The following is an 11864-nucleotide window of genomic DNA, read 5'->3' as shown; positions in this document are numbered from 1 at the left end:
GTATGCAAGATTTATTCAAATGGATCTGAATGGAGGAATATGATCTTTTTTATTTATTTTTTTCCGCCTACCCTTGTGCAAGATCCCCGTGCTCAGCTCAGACAACATAAACTCGTATGTTTATCACTTTTAGCAGTGGCTTATGTAACTTCAAAGGGTTTCCTGTAAAATGACACGGAAAAAAAATTACTTTCACTGTTGTTAGTTGCACTCAAATCATCCTTGTTCACATTACTTAAACTCATGTAACTAAATTAACTTAAATTTACTGAGTTGTTCCTCCTAAATATTAGTATTGTCAGCTTTACTTAATAAGTGTTTGTTCAGTCAACTTAACATTGCTGAGTGAAACGAACAAACTGGAGTAAATTTAGGGATTAAAGTGTTATTTTATGTTTTTCAGTAAAGGGAAAGAAGTTGTTAGTTTATGTTAGTGTTTAATGTTCAGTTATGTTAGACATTTAGAGGAGTTTCTGTAATTTTGTGGTTACCATTATGTAGAAGAGTGGTGGCTGTGTTTAGGCTGTGGGCACTCACATACACACATTTGTTGGATGGACTTCCTGCCCACCATTAAGTTATTTTTGCATTTTGTTTCTTAAAAGTAAGTTTTCCACTTACACTTGTAGAGCTAGTAGTTAATTTAATAAGGTAAATTAAATCGATAAATGTGTTCACCTAACATCATAAACTTTTATAAATGTAACATAACATTATAAAGTAAACTGCAAATATAATTAATATGTAACAGTGACAAATTCAAATGGTTTGTATTTACTTGAAGAAATTTTGTGAGCTTTACTTGACTTTCTTTTGTTCATATAACTAAATTGTTATTTGTAGAAATTACTCAATATAGTTGTGTGGTTTTTTGAGTAAATTCAACATGTCATTTTTTTTGTGTATTTAGATAGCACTGTATGTGGGGGGCATGGTTTTCAATTTTGGGGTAGGCCAAATCCAGGCGGAAATCCCCCAAAATAGTCCCAGAGCATAAAAGGTAAAAACAGTTTGTCTACTGAAAGCTTTTTTTTTTTCTCAGAAAGATATTTTTTCAGCCGAACAATCGAACAACTATGGAAGCTTGTTTCTGCCACAGAATTAAAAAAGGTAATTGAGACTTTTTCTCTCACAATTCTGACTTTACACAATACATTTCTTCATAAAAATCTTTTTTACCCTCAATTCTGAGATTCTTTTCTCAGATGAGTTATAAAGTCAGAATTGCATGATGTAAACGAGCAATTGTGAGAAAAAAAGTCAGAATTGCGATATATTAACTTAATTTCTTGCAATTCTGACTTATAACTCATAATTCTGACTTTATATCTCATAATTATGACTAAACAAGTCAGAATTACAAGATGTAAACTCGCAATTGTGAGATAAAAAGTTGCAATTATCTTTTAAAATGTTTTATTCTGTGGCGGAAACAAGCTTCTATAATCAACAGTACAATCCATTGAACGCAGTGTAATTCTATCCCTCAAAGCTTTGTTTTCATTCCTGTCAAAAGTCAGAGGTGGACAGTAACGAAGTACATTTACTTGAGTATTGTACTTAAGTACACTTTTGGAGTATCTTTACTTGAGTATTATTTTTTCTGTAAACTTATGACTTTAACTTCACTACATTCAAAAGATAAATATCGTAAATTTTACTCCATTACATTTCTATCAAGGTCCTCAAATTCTTTTTTTCAGACAGCCTATCAGTAATTACTCTTGTAGGGTTACATGTCGTGAAGTTCAATGATTTTCCAGCATTTTTTGACACAACATGTTTACAGTTACAGTCATTTCAGTGTCACTTTTTCGATCAGATGATAGCGGTTCCTCGGCAGAGTGTGTGCACCCATGGCCATACTTAGTATGTTTCAGTTTTCTGAAGAGATTAAACTCTTTCTGAAGAGATTAAAAAGAGATTAAAAAAAAAATGTTTTCTTTGTTTGGCTAAAATTTTGTAATTGTGTATCAGTGTATTGGATCCGTGCATTCCGCCTTAAAGTGACTTTGTAATTTTTAAATAGGGATTCATCGGATTCGGCCACATATTGGGTTTTTTAACGGGTTTTTTTTTGTGTTGTTTGGCAGTATTTTCAGTCAAAAGAAGGCGATTCAAGTCAAGCTACATGTTCAATTTGCAATGCCGATTTGTCTTGTTGTGACAAGGACCCTAAACAACAGCCGCTGTTAAAACATTTGCATATGAAACAGTTAGATAATAGATAATAGTTGTGCATGAAGGAATCTAAAGACAGTAACTTCAGGTACGGCAAAGGAAGGACAGTCATCCTGACTGTTAATGTTAATGTTGCCTGTTCTTTCCTTTTTTAACAGTTAAAATAAAATGAAAAATACACTGCTGTGGACGTTGTTTACTTCATTAATGTGTTTACTGTGATAATGGACTGAGGATGGGAGTAGGATTCTGTATTTGGCAGAATCTTAACATGGATTCGGTATTTGGCCGAACCCCAAAAATCTGGATTCGGTGCATCCCTACTTTTAAACAAGTATTTAAATGAGTTTAAGGTAGTCGTATGCTAGCATGTCGGATGGAGCATCACTGACTGGCTTAGACCACCATGATGGCACAGCAATGCAACAACAATAAAATAATGTGTTGACATAAAAAAGGAAATGTACTTTTTAAAAGCAAGTACTTCTGTACTTTTACTTAAGTAAAAATCTGTTTTTGCAACTTTCACTTGTAACAGAGTAATATTTGACCAGTAGTACTTTTACATTTACTCAAGTAATGGAGTTTGGTACTTTGTCCACCTCTGCAAAAAATGAATATGGCGCTGCCCTGACTAAGGCCTATGGGCCTGCGATCTCAAAATAGGTGTGCAATCACTTTGTCCATGCTTCTGCTTTATGCCAAGTTGCACTGTTATGGTCAAAAATGTCTAAGATTTTAGCTCATATATTGGTAAAAGGTTAGAGCGATGATAGTTGATCTCCAGTGTTGGTAAAAATGAGAACAAAAATAAGACTTTAATGCCTCTTGAAATTATTCACCGATAGGAATTAAAGAACATTAAACATCCAAACAGCCCGTGACAACATATCAACACTTTAAAATATGGTTGTTCAATAGTTAACCTTATAGTAAAGTATTACCCAAGAACTTCAAACATTTTGGTTTCCCATAACCAACCATCAACAGGTATAATACTGAATTAAATTTTAATTTTTCTATATTTAAAAACATGGCAAGGAGCTTGCTAAAGTATTACGTCAATACAAACCAAAAGACCTTAAAAGAAAAAGAAAATTCAGGTGCATTTCAGTTCAGCTACATGCTTTCAAATTCATTTGGTTTGTTAGTTGAATCTAAACAGAAATGTGTGATTAATCTGAGGCTGATATGAAGTTTAGGGTTCCTCCTGAGACACTAAAATCACATTGGCAAAAAAATCCTGAAGTGCTTATAATTTATCTTCGGGAATGGCAACAAATTAAAAAAGGCATGTATCGGTAAGCATACTGTATATTAAAAAAAAATCACTAAAATATGAATTAGTTAAATACCATGTCATTAGAAAACACTGTGTGCAATGTATATGTTATGAAAGAAGAAATCTACAATAACCAAACATTCGATACAGAACTTTAAAAAGGCTGATAGAGAGTGGAATGTGTTTGTGTCGTCTAGATGGACTGCGGAAATGTTTCATTTAAATATACGGTCGATAAATCCACAAAAAAAGTAAACAATCTCAGAGGAACCGCCGGGAAGAATTTGTAAATATCAAATCATGGTTTTTGGAATCAGGGTTTTTGCTTTTCACATTCATCCCTTTTTTTTAAAAGCTACTTAAGGACTTGTTGATCATAAACTGTATTAGGAATGTGAAATATCACGTTGCTCAATGTATTTTGGGAGCACGCGCCTTCTTTAGATTCATACACACACTCTCTCTCGATCACATACACACATATGAGATGATTCGCTGACATGGTTAGGTTTAGTTGCTGTCCTCTTTAGCTTGAGAGAGAGCTTTCTCCGCGCTTGCCGAGCCCTCGAAGCGCTGGGAGGCGATGGCAGCCTGATGGGACATGCTCTTCCTCACAATGTCTCCTTTCCTCCATAGTGTGATCTCCTATGAATCCATCAGAGGATGAGAAATACATAATACACAAAATCGATCATGGTCTGAACCATTAATAGTAAGTATTTCACCACTGCTAGGGAAACAAGCATGCATAAGTATAAGTACTTGTGGACAGAATGTTTTCATATTAAGATGCGTTTAATTTTTATTATTTAAAGGGTTCGTTCACCCAAAAATTGAACTTCTGTCATTAATTCCTCGCCCTCATGTCGTTCCAAACCCGTAAGACTTTCGTTCATCTTCTGAACACAAATGAAGATATTTTTGATGAAATCCAAGAGCTTTCTGACCCCACATAGACTGAAAGATTATTACCACTTTCAAAGACATCGTTAAAAGTGGTTCAACCTTAAAGGGATAGTTCACCCAAAAATGAAAATTAGCCCATGATTTACTCACCCTCAAGTCATCCTAGGTGTATATGACTTTCTTCTTTCAGACGAATAAAATCAGAGTTATATTAAATTATATCCTGGCGCTTCCAAGCTTTATAATGGCAGCAAATGCTTGTTTTTGTTTTAAAGGCCATAAAAGTGCATCTATCCATCATAAAAGTGCCTCCTAACTAAGTCATACGCTGGAACGCCAGTCTCTTGTGAACACATGTACGAAGGTTAGCATTTTAAATATGGATATTTTTCTTACACAAACGCATCGCTTCGCTTCAGAAGGGCTTTATTAACCCCCTGGAGCCGTGTGGAGCAGTTTTATGATTGTTAGATGCAGTTTTATGGACTTCAAAACAGAAACACCCATTCACTGCCATTATAAAGCTTGGAAGAGTCAGGATATAATTTAATATAACTCTGATTGTATTAATCTGAAAGAAGAAAGTCATATACACCTAGGATGACTTGAGGGTGAGTAAATTATGGGCTAATTTTCATTTTTGGGGGGAAATATCCCTTTAAATGTCATGAAGCAATGAGAATACTTTTTGTGCGGGAAAAAAACCCTAAAATAATGACTTTATTCAACAATTTCTTCTCTTCCATGTCATTCTCCTACGCTGGTCACGTTGTAAACACAGCAGCGTTTCCGAGTTCTAGTCAGAACGGCGGCTCAGTATTGGCCACTGATTGGTCAGCTCCTGCGTCAGCATCACACCATGTGTTGTTGTGCTCATGGAAACAGCCAATAGTGAGCCGGCGTTCTGATGTAGAACCTGGAAGCGCTGCACTGGTGGGAGGGTACAAAAATTATTCTCGTCGCTTCATAACTTTTTTTATCAAGGTTGACCCACTGGAGTCACATGGACTATTTTAACGATGTCTTTACTACCTTTCTTTACGACCTTAAAGTGGTAATAACGTTGCTGTCTATAGCCCCTTTCACACAGCAATACAGGTAAATTACCGTAAAATTATCAGAATGACTTTACCTGAAAATACACAAATAGGGATCGACCGATATGGATTTTTTAGTGCCGATGCCGGCACTTTTTTCATCAGCCTTAGCCGATGACCGATACGGGCAGCCGATTTTCTTGAGCCGATATTTGAAGATAAATTAAAAATAAAATTCCTAATTTAAATATATTCTGAAAATAAATATTTAAGGATAAATAAAATTATTACACTATTGCACACAGTATCAACAAGCAAGCAGCATAATAAAGTGCACACTGACTGTACTATACTTCATTTTAAAACTATTTACAACCTAGTCATTTAATGGTTACACTCTAAAAAATGCTAAATAACCCAAGTTGGGTTGAATATGGACTAACCCAGCAATTGGGTTGTTTTGACCCAGCGGTTGGGTTAAATGTTTGCTTAAAACAACTCAATTGCTGGGTAAAAACAACCCAATCGCTAGGTTATAACAACCCAATTGCTGGGTTAGTCCATTTTCAACCCAACTTGGGTTATCTTTAACCCAGCATTTTTTTGTGTGTAGGTGCACTTAACTTAATCTCTTGTGGAGCAACACCAGCGGTAATTCAGGAAAAAATCTCCCAATGCTCCACGTGAAACTTCAGTCTTTCGACCTTTTACCATCGTGTCAATTCTCAATTGATTTTGATTAATATGCGCAAGAGAGGGAGAGCAAGACAGTTTGAAGACGGTGAGAGCTGCCCTGTGGACGCCTGTCTGTAAATAATGCAGGGAAAAAAAAATATCGGCCGATGCCGATACACGTAAAAATTGCAAATATCGGCCCGATAAATCGGTCTAACACTATACACAAATATGCTGTTCACACAAGCAACAGCGTTCTGCTTTTTACCGGCTAGAGACCATTCACACATCAGCAGCAAAATACCAGTAAAATTCTGTGATGTCAGTCATCGTAAATGATCTTTAAACGCTGCGCCGTTGTCTTCAACCGCCCGCATGAGGAGAAGCACAATTTGCTCAATTTGTTCTTTTTGACGTCTGAGTGACAGGCATAACGGATGATCAAACAGAACGCATTTTAGCTCTTAAAAAACACGAGACAGGCGTAATGGTATCCAACAGCAGAGCCGCAGCGCTGATTCATGGAAAAGAAGGCTGGGTCTCGAGCGCCACACGTTGAAAAAGTGTTGAAACAATATTTTAAATTGTTCTCTGATATCTACAATTGAGGGTATGTGGCTTAATTTAAGAGCAAAAAATGTCTAGATGTGGTTTTACAGGTCCATGCACAGCCCTAGAAATTGTCCCTAGAATGAAATGGTCTGTTTTTGCCTTATTTGGAAGGGTCATGAATAATAATGTTGAGCTCTGCTCTGATTGGCTCATTTCAGTAGTTGCAGTTATCCAGCTAACACAATCTCAAACAGCACAAGCGGCTCGTGAGTCGTGACAGAACACAGACCACCTGAATGACACTTTAAGCAGAAAATCTCAAATGGCGGTTGCTGAAATGCAGCTTACTTGTTTATTGGTGTTTTCAGAGAGAGAGCTTGCGTGCACATGGTTGCCAGATTGCACATTTTAAGTAAAACACCAGGTAGAATACGTGTTCTTTTAACAGAAAAGCTCTGATTGGGGGATTTAAATTGCTCAAATCTGGCAACCGCAAGCACCAACACTCGAACGCTCCTCAATCCGGTTATAGATAAACATCAACCCTGCCTGTTGACGGTTCTGTTCTGTGGGAAAGTTATGAAAAGTGCTCACACCCCCTGCACAGCCTGGAACATAACAATTACATCCATGATCTGCCGTTTTCACTATAGTGTCCTCATCTTCACAATACCTGCAGAAGTTCTGATGATTCGGAGGTCAAGGTCCACGTTAATACCGCCTGGCCTTGAACATGGGCCGTTTTTCAGTGGTCTTTTTCAAGAACAAGATGAGGAAACAATGGTGTTTGAGGCTCATGGTATGTCAGTTCCATGTACAGAACTCTTACTATTCAACTACGCCACGATAAATACAGTTTTCCACTCTAAAAAGTAATCACATCATCTTCATAAGTCTTTATGATTGGCCCAAAGCAGACTTCCTACGTCTGTGTTCTGATTCCATACGTCAATATATCGGTAATCTTCATTCCGTGTTCACACAGAGCACATTTCTGGTAATTTACTGGTAATGTTACAACTTCCCTTACTGGTAAATTGCCGGAACCAATTTACGGTATTTTTGAAAATGTCCTGTTCACACATGATCATTTACCGGTAAAGACTGTATGTGTGAAAGGGGCTTATGTGGAGTCAGAGCGCTCTCGGATTTCATCAAAAATATCTTAATTTGTGTTCTGAAGACGGTTTTATGGGTTTGGAACGACATGAGGGTGAGCAATTAATGACAGCCTTTAACACCAACCTGTTGTTTGAAGTAACGTCGCTCTTCTTCATCAATAAGTACGAGATTCAGGTAATAACGAACAGAGAACTTCTTATTAATGTCCCTCATGGTGGGCGTCATCTCGTACCCAGCCAGAAAAAGGCGGATGGGAATGGATTCACCTAGAGCCAGAAAAGATAAAGTTCAAATTTCAACATAGAAAAAAATGAGTGAATTGTCAATGTGTTTCACATTAAAGGAGCATTAAGTGGTTTCTGGGTTTCTGAGAAATACTGTTGATATTTGAAAATCAACCCAAAAACACACACCCCTACCTTCATTGCTCCGCCCCCAAAATGCACGAACGCAATGCAAGAGTGGATGTCTCTTTATCATAGCTTAAGGGTTTGCGGATTTGATGGACTAGTGTATATGTCTGGCGAGTACACTAAAAAATGTACAAGCCAATTGTGATTCTATATAGCTCTGGAGGTTGACGTCACGCAGCCTAAACTCCGCCATTTTGGCAGGGGAGCGCTAGAGCGGCTGTAGCATTGGTATCTATAAAATAATTTCAAACCAGACTGTTTAAACCTTACTATTTCAACATGATGGACAGCTGATGTGCGCCAGGATGCCAGAACAGGCGGGGGAAAGCAAAGGGGAATCATTTTACTGTAGTAAGTTGTTGAAATGCCGTGCATTTCAATTTATTCTTCATTCTTAACTACTTTTGCCTCACGTATGATTTTAAAACACGGCATCATGAAGCTTCGAAGCGTTATGAATCAGTGAGTCGATTCTTCAGCAGTTTGGATCGCCAAATTTCATCAGTTTGGCGGTTTGACACGCTGATTCATAACGCTTCGAAGCTTCTTGATGCCGTGTTTTGAAATCGTCATCACTATATAAGTCGTTATTTAAGGTTTGTTTGCGCACAAAAACTATTCTCGTCACTCCATAAAGTTATTGTAGAACCACTGTAGTGAGATGGACTTTGTAACGACGTCTTTAGTACCTTTTAAGGGTCTTGAGAGTGTAAAGTGCATTCAGCCAATGGAGGCCTTTCAGAGCCATCAGATTTACACTAAAATATCTTCATTTGTGTTCTGAAGATGAACGGAGGTCTTACGGGTGTCCAACGACATGAGGGTAAGTAATTAATGACAGAATTTTCATTTTTGGGTGAACTAACCCTTTAAGTTTTGCTATGTAAAAGTCTATGTCTTTTGAATTAAAGTGCGCAGTGAACTCCGTTGATTGAAACTCATGCTGGCGCCGGCTGGTCCTGCCTGACAAAATGGCGTCCTAAACAGAATGGGTCACGTGACCTCAGGAGCTCTATTGCCAAGGTGTGCATAGAGGGTTGAATACTTACTTCGCTTCAAAAGGCATTTAACACTAGAACCGACACGGGGTAAAATTTACCCATGGCTGTTTTTCAAATGTACATAACAGATTTCCAATAAAATATCCAAGTCTCCCAGTCACTGACTTTTACTAAAACTGTGTTATTTACAATCCCCTGTTGTTAAAAATTGTTTAGATAAAACCAGATTTAAAAACGGGGCATTTATACCTATAAGCGCCAGCGGGTCAAATTTACCCCTATATAATTCCTCTATTTTCGTGCTGTGTTTGAGCAAAGCGTCGGCTTACTGTAAACAGTCACACAACGCACGGTCAAATTTATAAATGTTCGATCTTTGGATCAATTATACATTTTTGTTTTGCAATGTTCTATTGAGTATTGTTTGCTAATGTGTTGCTATTTATTCAAGTCATCCAATATGATGGAATGAATACATTTTTTTTCATGATTATCCCAAGTTTATTGGTGTTGTTCTCTTATTCAAATTATAAATGGTATAACTATACAAATTAATAATTAATTAGGTCAAACTGTGCGTATGTTATCATTATCGTAAGTTGTCATACATCTTATGCAGTGCTGTGAATTATTATTGCTCTTCATTGTCTATTTAGGATATTTTAGTAATTTAAATAACATGGGTTATCTTAATATGGGATTAATGGCATTTTATTATAATATTACACCACCCAAATATGTATTTATTTCCATCTAAGTCTCGTCGTCATTGCAGGATGGTTTAGCCTATAGTCACCAAAAAGTGATTTGTGTATCTGCTTAAAATAGCATAAAACAGGACAAAAACATAGTTGATGACTAAAAATAATCATTTCATGACTTCATACATTACTTTGTGAAGACAGTGGCATAATACAGTGACATATTCATATATTTGATACGTTTTTAGCCGTATCAATACAGTAATAATCTGCATGGGTAAATTTTACCCGCTGGCGGTTTTAGGTATACAGCGACCTCTGGCGGTTCTAGAGTTAATAACCCACTGGAGTTGTATGGATTACTTTTATGATGGACGGATGTATTTTTTGTAGCTTCAAAAACACAAAGCTGGGAAGAGCCAGGATATAATTTAATAAAACTCTGAATGTGTTCGTCTGAAAGAAGAATGTCATATACACCTAGGACGGCTTGAGGGATAATTGTCATTTTTGGGTGAACTTTCCCTTTAAGAATTGTTTCATACCTCGGACAGGTGCTCCATCCATAATCTCGTATTTCGCAATGGTGTCATTTTCATGGTACACGTTTGGCCCGGTCCCTGTAGTCTCCCGTTTAATAATATCGATTTCCATGTGTTTGATCTTAATCCGCACCAATAGGAAATAGATCTTCCCCACAATCACATCTTTCAGATGATACCTGCCATTTTCAAGATTTCCAGGAGAGAAAAAAAAACAAATGTAGGATCCAAATGTACATTTTACTGAACTATTTTAACATCTTGGCTGTTTTTTCAGACTTACTTGGACTTGTTGTACTCAAACTCAATATGCAGACAGTCCTCAATTCCCACTTCCATCTTTATGGAGGAGTTGAGTTCTGGATATGTGCTGAGTGTGTGCACTACGATGTCCATCTCTTTGCAGATGTCGTTCAGTCTCCTGCTGATGGTTGCCCGAAGGAAATAGCTGAGGGGGGAAATGAGAGTTTATAATGAAACCATTTAGATATTTAAATAAACTTACAACATTTTGCGTCAGCTCACCTCACCTCACACACACAATATGACAAGAACACATACCGTAGTTTTACATTCTGGCCTGTGTAAGACTCGTACGGTTTCTCCACGTGTGTGAACTCAAAGTCAAAGGTCTGAGATTGAGCCATTTCTCCAGGACGAGCTAAATCCTTTACCAGAGAGACAAACTCATGATGGTTTCCTCTGTCATAGTACAATTCTACAAGGAAAACGAAAGAGACACAGGAGAAGAAAATGTGATTTCTTAATAAATTTGCATATTTGATTTGTGTATTCTGTTATCTTCTTTCAAATTGGAACAATTATTTAATGGTTTGAGCTTGTTAGGTTTTCCAGGTTTGAAAGGTAAGCAAATGTTTGGGTTAATTAACCCTTCAAAATACAACACCATGTAAGCATGCATAAAAATCACCTCAGGGAAAACATTTGACATTTTCTTTACAAACACATTTCTTGGTGATGCCTCAAGGGTGTATACTGTATATTAGAACAAGGAGTGACAATCATACTTTAGGGAAACTTCATTAATGAAAGTAAAAAGAGGATTCATAGCTTGTGGCTATCATCCAAAGGTGTGGTTAGTTCCTAAACCGTCGTTTTTACTACAGATAGGAAGTCGACTCACTTCGGAGAATCGGTTCTTTTGAACAATCAAATCAAAAAGCAACTCGATGAACACGAAAAATATGTTTGTTGTAATCATGATTGAGCTAACATTGTGCTATAACCTAAGAACCTAGATATAATTAGCTAAATACATTAAATAATTAGAAATAATAAATAGTGTCTTAGAAAAATGTCTAAACCTGTCGGTTCTCGGATCAACAGGTCGGTGAGTAACGATTTGTTGTATGAATGCGGAATAACATATCAGTTTTTAATCTTTCCCTGTAATATAAAAGTACAGATGAACGATTTCAGAGCGATCCGATT

The 11864-nt window shown here is 36.9% G+C and overlaps 1 protein-coding gene across 2 annotated transcripts in view; it reads right to left on the bottom strand.

The window, feature by feature from the left end:
- Positions 1-900: 900 nt before the first annotated feature.
- vps26bl (vacuolar protein sorting 26 homolog B, like) overlaps positions 901-11864 on the bottom strand; it is an 11730-nt gene continuing 766 nt past the window's right edge. For both annotated transcript variants that reach the window (XM_079804149.1, XM_079804150.1), the window contains 5 exons: positions 10974-11130; positions 10696-10860; positions 10416-10591; positions 7879-8021; positions 901-4108 (listed from right to left, as the gene is read on the bottom strand). In XM_079804149.1, coding sequence (XP_079660275.1) covers positions 3974-4108; positions 7879-8021; positions 10416-10591; positions 10696-10860; positions 10974-11130 — 776 coding nt within the window. In that variant the 3' untranslated portion in view covers positions 901-3973. The remainder of the gene's footprint in view (positions 4109-7878; positions 8022-10415; positions 10592-10695; positions 10861-10973; positions 11131-11864) is intronic.

Source organism: Gobio gobio, assembly GCF_949357685.1.
Source record: "Gobio gobio genome assembly, chromosome: 22".
Classification (NCBI taxonomy): Eukaryota; Metazoa; Chordata; class Actinopteri; order Cypriniformes; family Gobionidae; genus Gobio; species Gobio gobio.
The sequence above is the reverse complement of the archived record's forward strand: the minus strand, read 5'-3'. Positions and strand labels throughout refer to the sequence as shown.